General features: G+C 37.6%; 1 protein-coding gene across 4 annotated transcripts in view; it reads left to right on the plus strand.

Annotated features, from left to right (window-relative positions):
- The window catches only part of LOC105321047 (protein crumbs), a 45,789-nt gene that overhangs the window by 26,076 nt on the left and 6,811 nt on the right, over window positions 1-12,902 (plus strand). For all 4 annotated transcript variants that reach the window (XM_034445423.2, XM_034445424.2, XM_034445426.2 and 1 more), the window contains 13 exons: window positions 74-1,294; window positions 1,739-2,456; window positions 2,774-2,886; window positions 2,983-3,790; window positions 5,755-5,881; window positions 6,915-6,983; window positions 7,755-7,902; window positions 8,053-8,166; window positions 8,421-8,549; window positions 8,995-9,225; window positions 10,969-11,085; window positions 11,805-12,044; window positions 12,363-12,511. In XM_034445423.2, coding sequence (XP_034301314.2) covers window positions 74-1,294; window positions 1,739-2,456; window positions 2,774-2,886; window positions 2,983-3,790; window positions 5,755-5,881; window positions 6,915-6,983; window positions 7,755-7,902; window positions 8,053-8,166; window positions 8,421-8,549; window positions 8,995-9,225; window positions 10,969-11,085; window positions 11,805-12,044; window positions 12,363-12,511 — 4,184 coding nt within the window. The remainder of the gene's footprint in view (window positions 1-73; window positions 1,295-1,738; window positions 2,457-2,773; window positions 2,887-2,982; window positions 3,791-5,754; window positions 5,882-6,914; window positions 6,984-7,754; window positions 7,903-8,052; window positions 8,167-8,420; window positions 8,550-8,994; window positions 9,226-10,968; window positions 11,086-11,804; window positions 12,045-12,362; window positions 12,512-12,902) is intronic.

Here is a 12,902-nt window from a genome sequence, read left to right on the forward strand (position 1 = left end):
ATTTTGAGAATAATTGTGAGATATCCCACTCATATTCTGCACTGTGATAAAATTCAAAAACTTTACCTTTCAGGTGTAAACTGTGAAACAGACATAGATGACTGTGTCAACAATACGTGCCTGCATGGATCGACGTGTCAGGATCGCATCAACTATTATAACTGTGAATGCGCCCCTGGTTATAGGGGACAGAGATGTGAAATTGATATAGACGAGTGTCTAGAACAAAAACCCTGTCAAAATGGTGCCACATGTATTGACAAGGTTGCAGATTTTGAGTGTAGATGTGCACCAGGATACAGGGGCAGAAACTGTGAAATAGAGATTGATGAGTGTAAGGAGTATTCACCATGTCAGAATAATGCGACCTGCACAGACAAGGTGGCTGATTATCAGTGTAGTTGTTCCGAGCAACCGGATGCCGACAATAGGGTGTTTTCAGGCAAGAATTGTACCGTGCAGCTCACCGCATGTATTGGAAATGAGAACTGTAGAAACGGCGCTACCTGTGTTCCATTCCTGAAGTTTGAGTTTCCAACAATCCAACAGGATTATTACTGTAAGTGCGCTCCAGGATTTACTGGGGACCGTTGTGACGTAAATACTACCTTCTCCTTCACTGGGATATCATCAGTGGAGCGCACATTGAGTCAGGTTACAAACAACACTATCAAGTTTCGGTTCCGGACCACTCTTCCAGATGTCATACTGTTGATGTGGAGTGGACAATACTTCTCCACGGGAATCTTTATGCACATTGAGCTTTTTAATGGGTCTCTATACATGAGCTACGTGAAATATAATCTGATTTTCTCCTTTGAACAGGTCAATGTGCAAATTCCCGTACAGATCAATGACGGAGAATGGCAGGAAATTCATATACATCAGTTTAATGACACCGAGATAAATGAAAAGGGAATAATCATACTCAAATTAATTAGCCCCAAATGTGGCAATGATATCTGCGAAAAGCGAGTAGAGTATCTCCACATGGCAAATACCCAGCCAACAACGGAGTTGTTCTTTGGAAACATAGGAGATAAATTACCCAAGCTTTCTTTCACCAAGTCGCAAACGTTGTTCAAAGGCTGTATGCAAGATATGACGGTAAACAACAAAGTTATTACTGCAGTTAATAATGATGAAACTATTCCTATTGAGATTAATAAAGGCTGTAACAGGAACCAGCAATGTTTTCCAAACACTTGTAGCAGACGTGGAACCTGCACAGACATGTGGGACAATTTTGAATGCAATTGTAACCGCCGATATCTGGGGACAAAATGTCAAGAAGGTAGGGGTTATTCTTGTTACAAGGTACATGTACTGTACAAGTACTGTGGAATCATTTAATTTTGTAATGGCCAACTCTCATGGATTGTCATTTTTGAACAGGTTCACAGGGACGTAATATCGGGGATTTACCTGTATCATAAATTAATTTATACTGTGGTTTGTTATTCATTGAGGATGTAAATTCGTAGGACAAGGGGGACCAGGAAATCCACATAGATTATACCAAAGTAAATTTGTACAATTCCACAGTATTTAAACCATCTGACAATTCCGTTTTTTCTTATTAATTTTATGATTTGGTTTATTCAATGTGCACATTTTTTCAGCATTTGCATAGAATCTTGTAAGCCTCTCATCACATTAATTTGATACTTTATTTTGTGAATATGGTACATTTACATATTATCAGACATGAAATTTTTATCTAATGTGTTTTCTACAGAATTTGTGCCGGCAACATTTTCCATGAACAATGTAGCCTCCAGCAGCGCTATCTTCACTGTTCCCCCCAATCAGATGCAAGAGATCAGAAGCACTGTCAAAATGTCGCTCTTCATTCGGACTCGTGAGCCCAGCGGACTCATCATGTACCTGGGAAATAACAATACCACCTTCCTCACTCTTGAGATGTATCAGGGCAAACTAGCCAGCAGACTCGTGTTGTGTGATTTCCAGACAATTACGTATATTTTGGACAATTCAACAGTTATAAATGATGGCCAACAACATTTTGTTGGCGTAGAGTTTAAAGCAGGTCAGAAACTTCGGCTCCTCAGAAATGGGAACGTTGTCCGTTCAAATACCTTACCATCCTCAGGAGGTTGTTCGTTAAATGCTTCACATTTGATCTTTGGGGGGGAAATTCCACAGTCCCTAAGGCAGACAGGAAGGGTTCGTAGGAACACGGATGTGGTCATTGCTGATGGAAACTCGGTTCCAAAGTTAACTGAGCTGGGAAATTTTAAAGGAACCATTCAGGACGCAGAATTGAACGATAATAAACTGGTTTTCTTCCCTGGTAACACCAGCGTGGAGAGTAATTTTACACTGACAAGCCTCACTGAGGTGGAGGCCAATGAAGTGAGCGATGACATCTGCGATATCCAATCTCCTTGCATGCACAATGGGACATGTACTAATGTTTTCTTCAATGACTTCAGGTAGGACAATGCACACATTATCTTTATTGGTTTTACATGAGATGAGTGGAACTGTAATTTGCTGGTTTTTTGAGTGCTAGAATAAGATTTTTTTTAAATATTTAAAGTCAGTTGTTTATACATGATACATGTACTGTACATGTATTTTTATGAATAGTATAAATACTGTTTTGCATTATATTTATCACATCACATTTAAAAGAAATATTCATTCGTGCACCTGTGCATCAGACATAAGTATTGATTACTATATTTCTACATGTTAGTGTCTGCTGAATTCTTTCATAAACCTGTACATTCTATTTTTAATTTGATAGGTGTGACTGTCCACGAGGATTCCGGGGAAAGACATGCAGTGAAATCGACTTTTGTGATTTTGATTCCTGCCCAAGCACAGCAACATGCAACAGTCTACATAATGGATTTGAATGTGAGCTATCTAAAGTACATACAAAATTTATAGATTTCTCTAAAACTCTTTATTCAATTGAACCTGTCATTTGATGCATTGACTTTTTTACTTCAGGTATTTCCACTGCATTATTCAACAACACCAGTCAAGTGGAATACGTTCACAAACTGAATCCTGGCCGAACCATAAAAGACATTTCCATCCAGATGAGGACTCTGGTCAAGAATGGACTGATTCTGTTTGCCCAAAATGGTGCCCATGTCCTGAAAATTCGCATCAGAGGAAGTAAACTTCAAGTACTGTATCAGGTTGGAAATGGAGAAGTGGAGATTGAGGAAGCAGATTATGACGTCAGTGATAGGGAACTCCACACTGTGACCTTAACAGAAAACCTGACTAACATGACCCTGGCCATCACAGGGCCACACAGGAACATTTCTAAAGATTTCACATTTCGACACAGCCCCACCGTTAATCTTACCGCTCTTATCACCAATGAGGAGAGCAACAAAAAACTGAGATTAGGATTCTACCAAGGGGCTATGGAGGACTGGTTTTACAAAGGCTGTCTGAAAGAGGTGCGAATCGGTGGAATCTTACTTCCCTTCTATGTCATAAGTGATTTCACCAATTACAATACCTCCATTTATCTGGAGTACTTTGAAGCAGTGGCTGTTTCGGTGGAGAAGCACAGATGCTCCACGGACGGGTCCTGTGCGTACAGCCAGTGTAAGCATTCCTCCACGTGTCAGAAGGACTATTACAGCTACAACTGCCAATGTCCCGCCGGGTACGGTGGAAAATGGTGCGAGAACAATATCAATGATTGCGCAACACCGGCAGTTTGTGGACAAGGTGGAAAATGTGTGGATGGTGTGAATTCCTTCACCTGTCGGTGCAGCGGTGGATACAGTGGACCTAGGTGAGTACATGTACAGAGGTTACTGCTTAACAATTGTTGTTCCTTTCTGTTCAATTTCTAAAGAATAGTAAATTTAAAAAGGTTTTGTGGGAGGGGGGGGGGGGTAGATATACATGTAATTGTTCAAGATGATGAATTTTTGATGCAAAAAAAGGTTGTATTATGTTTTGCATATCTTGCCCCTCTTTAATTGTTTTCAGAATTGTAGCTAAATTCAGTTTCCATGCAAAATTTAGTGTTACTAACAGAAAAGTTACTCATGACAGAGTAATTCTGGCAGAATCATTGAAGGCCGTGACGATTTCCGAATCATTAAAGTGGAAAGCTATAGAATATGTCAACAATTACCCATAGAGACACCCCTCTCTTCGATCTCCAATGAATGTGATTTTATCAATATGACCTGATATTTTTTCTATTGTCTTCTTTTAAAAAAAACCCAATTTAATTGGGTTGAAGGTTTGGTTTAGCCATTCAGTTATGACACCATAATTGGTGTTGGAATTAAGTCATGCACAATGACATGTTTAAAGTGTCCTTATTTACATTTCTATTGTTTGATTTTCCAATATGGGACAAACAATCAATTACTGAATACTTTGGTTATATGCCCTAAGGCACTGCAGTCTCTATATATCACTGATTGTATATATCCATGTACTTACAAGTCACTTAAAGCAGTACTTACAAGTCACTAAAAGCAGTTAATGTAGTTCTGTACTAAGCTACAAGAAGTGTAGTCTCTGTATGCATGACGAAATAAAAGAAATTCATACATCAACCGAAGAATAGTAGGAATTGAAGCTCATTTATGGAAGGTAGTTAAATTAATTCTCAGTTATTATACAGTAGACATCCTTACAAGAACATTTATTTCTTTGGAAATAATATCTTCTGTTAATCTTTTGGTATAATATTGAGTTAGTACTGAGATTATTTTTAAAACAGTTTCAAACCTAGCTAAATTCAAGATATGTGTGTTATAACTCTGAACACATCAGACCCAAACACAATATACCTGGTATTACAGAAAATCATTAACCTAGCTAGCTAGCTGCCAACCTGAATGAAAGGTTCTCATGGCTTGTGATGGGTGAGACAATACATCCATAGAAAGGTGAACTATGTAAGGTACACAGAACATGGGGGTAGCAGCTGTGATTCTGTGCAGAAGTCATGGGGATCAATGGGGAAGACTTTGTGCACCAATTTTACAATCTCAGCTCAGGTGTGTGCCCCCAAACTTTATGAAAATAGAAATCAGCTCTCAAACTTAAAGAGATGTTTCAGCTATTTATGATGAGCTGAATACATAATGAGATTCAACAGCTTTCAATTTTTTTTCTCTCTGATCTCCTCTTATTCAAAGGTGACAAGATTTTTTGGTGGGAAAATGTGTTAACAAAATTTATGACTCTCAGCCGTCTGCGTTTAGACTTCATTCATTGTGGATTTAATATTTAAAGCTCATAAGAATTAAGACACACAAAAACATGAGATTTGGCCTGTGTTCAAGCATTTTACTTCACCTGAAATGTTGAGAGGGTTTTGTGCATGTACGAGGATGTATATAAGGTAGCTTGTACATACAAGTTACCGGCCTGACTACCTGTACAGCAAAAACAACTTATTACCTAATACATTAGTGGTTTGTCAATAGGAAATCTATGGAATTCATCGGAGCACACTTTTTACCTGTTATCATAAGTGTGACGAGTTCACCGACAGGGGGCTGCCTGGCTTAACGCAGGGGCAAATCTTTCCTTGGAAGCTCGTCTTTACTGGAATGTGACTTATAATTCAAGAGACGTTTTTTGTGTGTGTTAAAATTTGGAGGGGGACAGTGATTGATAATTTTTGATGGCACAGCGGTTTTTGTGATGTGATCACTAGAGTGTGAAGGCCTTTGACATGAGATACTTGTTGAGTGTGTTAATCACTGTCTGTCTGTCTGTTACCTGTAGGTGTCAGAACCACACCGATCCCTGCATACCCAACCCCTGCCTGAACGGAGCAGTCTGCAGCGACAATGGGGGGTCAGCAGCCTGCAACTGTACCAGTGGCTTCATGGGAAATACCTGTGGAACACCTGTAAGTGGATTTACCTGTGTATTACCTTTTTGTTCAATATGTATTACATAAACCTACAGTAATGTTACATATGAATTCATAAAATGCACAGTCTTAAACAATAAGTCTTTAAAGACTTGTTTTTAAATGTTAATAATATACAGGTAATAATTATATGAATATAGAGGGATGTCAAAGTAATGGTAGTACAATTGTGTTGTTCACCTTTAAACAAGTATTGTGTCCTTTAGAATGTATGAATATGTATCTTTTGGTGTTAAATCTTAGAGAGATTACAATGGGTGGGGAACACTTGGTGTATGTACGTGTTATAGCTATGACATTATCATCCAATATAAGTGACAGCACACCAAGATTGCAATAAAATCAATACACTGTTTCCTTATACCACCTCACAATCACTCAGTGGGTCTGTATTTATGACTAGTTTATACATGGCCCTGTTAAATGCAGTGTCACACAAGTTTTACTGCCTGGTTAATAAATGTTGGCCATAAAAGAATAATTCATTTATATATCAACCTTGCTACAAGTGTAAGTTATCTTACAGTTCTATTTTTTATATTGAACGTCGACCAAAAAAGGTTTTCCTATTAGTGTCATATATGTCAGAGCACTATTACTACCTGGATTCTTTTGGTATAAACAATGTTTTGCAATACCATACATATGAATTGCAGTCAAAATTCCAACTATACTTGTGGTTCAAGCAGGTAGATGATTCTGTAGCATTAATTGACTATGTCATTGAATGTGTCGGACCAAGGTCAGTTGACAAGTACCTGGTACGTGGTCAGTTTGTCATTTGTGTCGAGAGTGTAAACAGTAATACACAGTCAATACAGTAAAGGACGGGGAATGACTGCACACTTGTAAGTGCATATACCCTTAAGGCAGTGTATTAAGTCAGTCCCTGAAAGATTATGCTGTAGTTTATAATAAATGTTTTTGGAGTCATGTGTTAAAAACCAGATTATCCATGACTGCATAAATCTGTATGCGTGTATTTATTGAATTCTTCCCTCCTTCACAGATAACTCAGACCTGCAGTGGCAATCCATGTAAAAACAATGCTACATGTCAACCTGGGACGGGCGGACAGGTATGTCAATCAAAGGCTTGTGTCACATTGAAAGACCGTGAGGTTTTCCAGATGCATAGTTCATAGAATAGTGGAATGTCTGTTCCATGTTATCGACACTGTGTGGATATGATTATACATTTATTACATGATTGTGAGGGAGATATGAAGATTCATTCCCCCAGGGAAATATGATTTTTCTATGGAGAATGAATCTTCATATCTCCTGAATGTTCATGCAATAAATTGTTTTTTATACCAAATGTCAGGTGATAACTTTTATACATCGGGTTTTAATCGCTTTTCGGTTATTGCAAAGCAGTAATGTAATGGATTGAACTGGTTTCTTTCTGTCAGTTTTCTGATATAAAAGGGATTTAAAGCGATTTTTTAAAAGAATTAATGATTTGATAACATCGTACGCTCTTCTAAGAATTTTTCATACAAATGGAATAAAAAAACAAATAGCTTTCATAGGCGTAGTATATGATGATAAAAATGACGATGACAGGGAAATATGAAGTTTTATTGCCCTGACGTGTGATAGTTTAGAACCAATCAGATAATGTCTTAGATGAAATTAATTTAATGAGGTATAATAATATGGTTTATGTCCAAGATTTATTATAGTAAAAAGAGGATTTAAGCATCAATATTTTAAAGTATCATTAGAAAATATATATACATTTGTATATATCAATATAAAAACTTGTTAGATATAGCAATTGCACTCTGCTGTGGTCATGTTTATAACTACATTTGGCATGATGAATTTTTTTATGCTTTTTACAGCCATCCTTCAATTGTTCGTGCCTCAGTGAGTACACAGGAACCCTCTGTGATGAACGGAAAAACTTCTGCAGTGATCTACCCTGTCAAAATGGTGGAAACTGCACCAACGATTACACAGGAAACACATTTATTTGTTCCTGCCCAGCAGGTGTGTTTTTTTTTGTTTTCTGAGGTGTTTTTTTAAGGATTTAATAGGGAAAAATTAGTGTTACAACAAATTTTTTTAATCAAAACTTTTAATTATAGCCATATTATTTCAATTTATATAATTATCTGTATATTTTGTTGTACGTTTTAGGGTACGGTGGGAAGAACTGTAGTGAGAATATTGATGACTGTAGTACCAACCCGTGTCAGAATAGTGGAGTGTGTATAGACTTGGTGGGCGACCATCTCTGTAACTGTACAGAAGGTAAGATCTGTTGTATCTTAACATTGATACTGGGATTAACTGAGAACACAAGAGTTAAAGTTATTGTGCATTATACAGCCAGACCCCAACCTCACCAACTTTCCTCAATTCTAAGGATTTGACCTCAAATTCTTGCACTTTTCTTGTAAGGATCTGAGTTGAGGACTGAGTTGAGTGGTGAGGGCGGGGCCAGTATCTCTTGTTTTTTTCATGTATAGTTTATGATAACTGTGTTTTGTTTCTATCGATGTAAGGTTGGAATGGGGCGTCCTGTGAGGTGGACGTCAATGAGTGCCAGCATCAGCCCTGTCAGAGGGGCGAGTGTGTGAACACCCCGGGCAGTTACCACTGTAACTGTGTGGGCAATGGAACTGGATACACAGGTAAGAGAAAATTTCAGGCATTATATTCTCAACATCCGCTTTTTGGATATAAAATATCCACAACCATTTTGAATGGACAAATCTACACATATTTCTCGCGTACAATATCCATAAACTTTTTTCACATTATCGGGTAAATTGTCACATTGAAATTCAGATCCCTTCTAGTAAGAGAGATACATGTAGCTCTTACCCAAATAAGTTATTATGATCATTCTTTACAAAATTGTAATGTCAAAATCCTTCTGAGGTATGCTGAAAATGTGACCAATCCAAAAATGCAACAAAATTGATACGGAGGATTCTTTCACTTCAATGACTGATTTCATTTTTGGCAGAATGTTTTATGTCTTTAATTCAAGAAATCGTTAAAAACTGTTAAGGTGTGAAGTTTTCTGATATGAAGGCTGACAATACAGTAATACACTTTTCGATAACACACTAGGCCCGGACTGTGGGATAGACTACGATGAATGTAAGGAGGAGAGCCCCTGTGAGAATGGCGCCACCTGTCTGAACTACGAGGGTGGCTACAACTGTAGCTGTACAGAAGGCTACAAGGGCAAGAACTGTACGGTGGTGGACTGTGCCAGCGTGGTCTGTCTGAATGGGGGCCAGTGTACTCACGCCCAGGTCAACAACACGTGGCTGTGTGACTGTCCCACATATGTTCACGGTGAGTCTGATTTACTTCATTCGAGTATATCTTAAGGTGTGTGATCCCAGTTCTTTTCGTAGTGTGTACTGTACATTATTATGTAAAACTCAGATTTAATTCTAGGTTGGAAAAATAGCTATGTATTTTTTTTAAACTTTTTTTATAGAGTCAATTATCAAGCAATCTCAACTTATTGTAAACAATAGCAAGGCTGTGTTTATCATAAAGAACATAGTTGCTATAAATCATGATCCATGTATCTTATAAAAAATCTTGTTTTTGATAAGTTTTACTCATGTAGTAATTTGTGGATACATGTATATGTATCAGGGCTGAATCAGAATACACAAACGTATAAGGACATGAGAGTTAAGCCCCGGGGTTTATTCTGATTGTCAGAGTGATGGACAGATAAGATTGCAGGGTAAGGTACCCAGGGGCCATACAGTAAAAAGGAAGGCTGCTACAAAGGCATAAGCCTCCTATCAACCATGTATCAAGGACTTGGGTTCTAGAACGCTAGTGACATTTCAGAAATTACTGTGTGTGTAGATTGAAGTTCCTGAATAATAGAGTACATACCCTGTGATGTAGGTGAATTTTATTGTTTAAAAGGTTTTCACAGCTATTTCGTCCCTTGTGTCTGTGTAAATATTTTGTGTTTCGTGGGGATGACTAATGGCTTGACTTCACAGTGTGTTACGTCATGGTATATCAATACAGTTATCTAGGTCCTTAACACAAAACTGATAGATCAGTTTTATTAAAGGGAAGTGCAGAAATAAATCAATGGATGTCATAGACAGACCTCTTCACCTTCTCTTGGATTGAGGGGGGTTAATATGGCCAGGTAAACTAATTTAGTGTACCTGTGTTGTATACCTGTGTGTGTAACACCTGTAATTAGCTTACAGGGACATGGTCTCTAGACAAGCGTCTGTTGATATTCACACAGATATTCAAACCGGATGACAGTTAAAAGTTAAAACACTTGGATTGAATTTGTTTCTTATAATTACTGGAAATCCTGCATTGGCTGTTAATTTGTGTATGGGTGTGTAACAGTTAACTTGAATCATAGTGTTGACGCAAGGTAATTTCTTTTTCAAGACAATTGAGATAAGAATCAAGGTATGCATTTAAGATAACTTCAGTAATCTCTTATATAATGTCTCGATAGACAGAGACCTATTATTTTGGATTAAGTTCATTGTAAATCTTAGTGGAAAGTAAGCATGGTTTAATCATTGAAAATTTAAGTTGCATTGTTTGTATAAGAGGACTTACTGAAGTCAATTTTGAACGGCCTAGATTTTGTTATATCCATTAACACAGGATATATATTCATGCAGATATGAATTATTGAATCAATTTATATATCCTAATATGGTGATCATTGTTGCCATATTATTTTTGTTTCATAAACTGGAATCTACAAACTACTTACATTACAGGGAGGTATTGATGTGTTGTGTTTCTTACCATTGAAGAAATGGATATCCCTTTATTACATTGATTGATGGGTTTAAATTTAGGCATTACATCTGATGAGCTAGCTGGGTTTTACCATATCATATTGAATGGTGTTTTGTGTTTTCTTATTTTATTTTGTGAACTGTGTTCTACTCCCAAATTAAGGGTTTTGATTCCTTCATTCAGTGATCTGGATTCTGCTGTATTACAAGAACTAATGTATGTTGAGTTATATATTAAATTTATTGATGGGTTTTGACCATTACATGTATGATGTATCTTTTACAGGTGTGAAGTGTGAAACGCTAGGACCGTGTTACTCGGAGCCTTGTGATGAGAACAACACTAAGTCATCCTGTACAGAGATCAACAATCTGACCGACTACACCTGCTCCTGTAAAACAGGTGGGTCCCACTTATTTCACTTCACGCCATCACTGAAGTTCAGTGGTCTGTGTGGGTTTCCAATGGCCAGCCACGCCAAAGTCTTACTTTATATACAGGATTATTTTCACCCTGTGTAATTTTCACCCTTTTACATTTGCAAACAGTACGTTTCACCACATCTTGAATTCGCCCAGACACAGTTGTGTTTTAAGAGAATTAAAGACATTGGAATTTGCCCAGTCTTAAATTTGCTCGCTGAAAATGAAAACGGGAGTGAATATTTCCATGTATACAGTTTGTTGTCAGAATACATTTGTTAAGTCATGTCATTGCGAGGTCATTGGTGACATCGCTGGTATCTATTCAAAACCAGCAAACAAATATAGATAAAACCATAAAAAGAAAAAATCAACAGTGTTAGTAGGAGGAGGTCTTAAAAGAAAAGACTGTGAGAATTTTAAAGTTCATGTTGTATGTTGTATTCCAATATGTGATGCACCAAATGAATGAGTAATTAAATGAATTAATAAGTCAATGATGATCAATTCTAAGCAATGAAATTAAGTGGGGCTGTTGATGAAATAACGTTATCATCATTTATAATGTAGAAATATATCTTTTTCCTGTGTTTAGATACAATTTTAAACGCACACTTTGATGATACAACTTTGCTATTCCAACTGATTAGAGGTTCATTATTCTTGAATGCCCTTCACCCAATACTCATTCCTTTGTAGAATGGCAGGGTCAAAACTGTACAGAGGATGTAGATGAGTGTTCCAGCAGTTCTCCCCCTTGTCACCCCGACCACACCTACAACTGTACCAATGTCCAGGGGGACTACATCTGTTACTGTCACCCAGGCTTCTCCGACAAAAACTGCTTCACCAACATCAACGAGTGTAGCTCTGTCACCTGCCACAATGGGGGCACCTGTATAGACGGCATCAATAGCTACACCTGTAATTGTACTTCAGGTAAGAGTTGGCCCAGGACCCACCTTTATAGATATGCTAATAAAAGAACTACATATTCATGTATATGGGGGGGGGGGGGGGCGGTTTCTGCATGCATTTTTTTCTAGGAAGCACAAAATTGTAGCATAAATATCTTAAAGTTACTAGTATGGAATATATTTTTAAGCAAATATTTTGCTTTTTGTGAAAAAATGTCAAGCGATATGCTGAAATTGCTCAAAGTATTTTGCTGGGTAAAATATTTTACGTAACTTCAAACTGAGGGTTCATTGATAGAAAATAGCCTGCTGTTGACTGACTATTTGGTCGCTGTTTCAGGGTGGACCAACACCAGCAACTGTATGGAGGACATCAATGAGTGCACGCTACAGGACCCGTGTCTGAATGGGGCGACCTGTGTCAACACCGAGGGCAGCTTCAGCTGTCAGTGTGAGCCGGGCTTCATAGGCAACCTGTGTGCCACTAAGGTAAGAGTGACTACTGAGGGAGGAATCCAATAGGTGTTTAGAGCATTATCAATGTTTTCACTGAATATATAACATATTAGGAACACTGAGGCTTAACATAAATTGTTGATGAAGAAATCCAGTGAGAATTGTGCCACCAAGGTAGCCTAGAGAGGGTAAAGTTCAGTAAGGACTGGGAGCATTATGAGTGTTATCTTAAAAAATATATAACTCGGGAGAACTTCGCTAATAGACATGCACTCATGATGGAGAACTAAAGTAGAGATTAAAAGCAACAGTTATGTACATGTTTTAAAAATGAGACTTAATGTAGCAGAAAATTATATCCTAATTATTATACATGTAGTAATGTTTCTTAAGACTAGCATGTAATGTTTTAACATTGATACCA

This window comes from Magallana gigas, chromosome 2 (genome assembly GCF_963853765.1).
Source record: "Magallana gigas chromosome 2, xbMagGiga1.1, whole genome shotgun sequence".
Classification (NCBI taxonomy): Eukaryota; Metazoa; Mollusca; class Bivalvia; order Ostreida; family Ostreidae; genus Magallana; species Magallana gigas.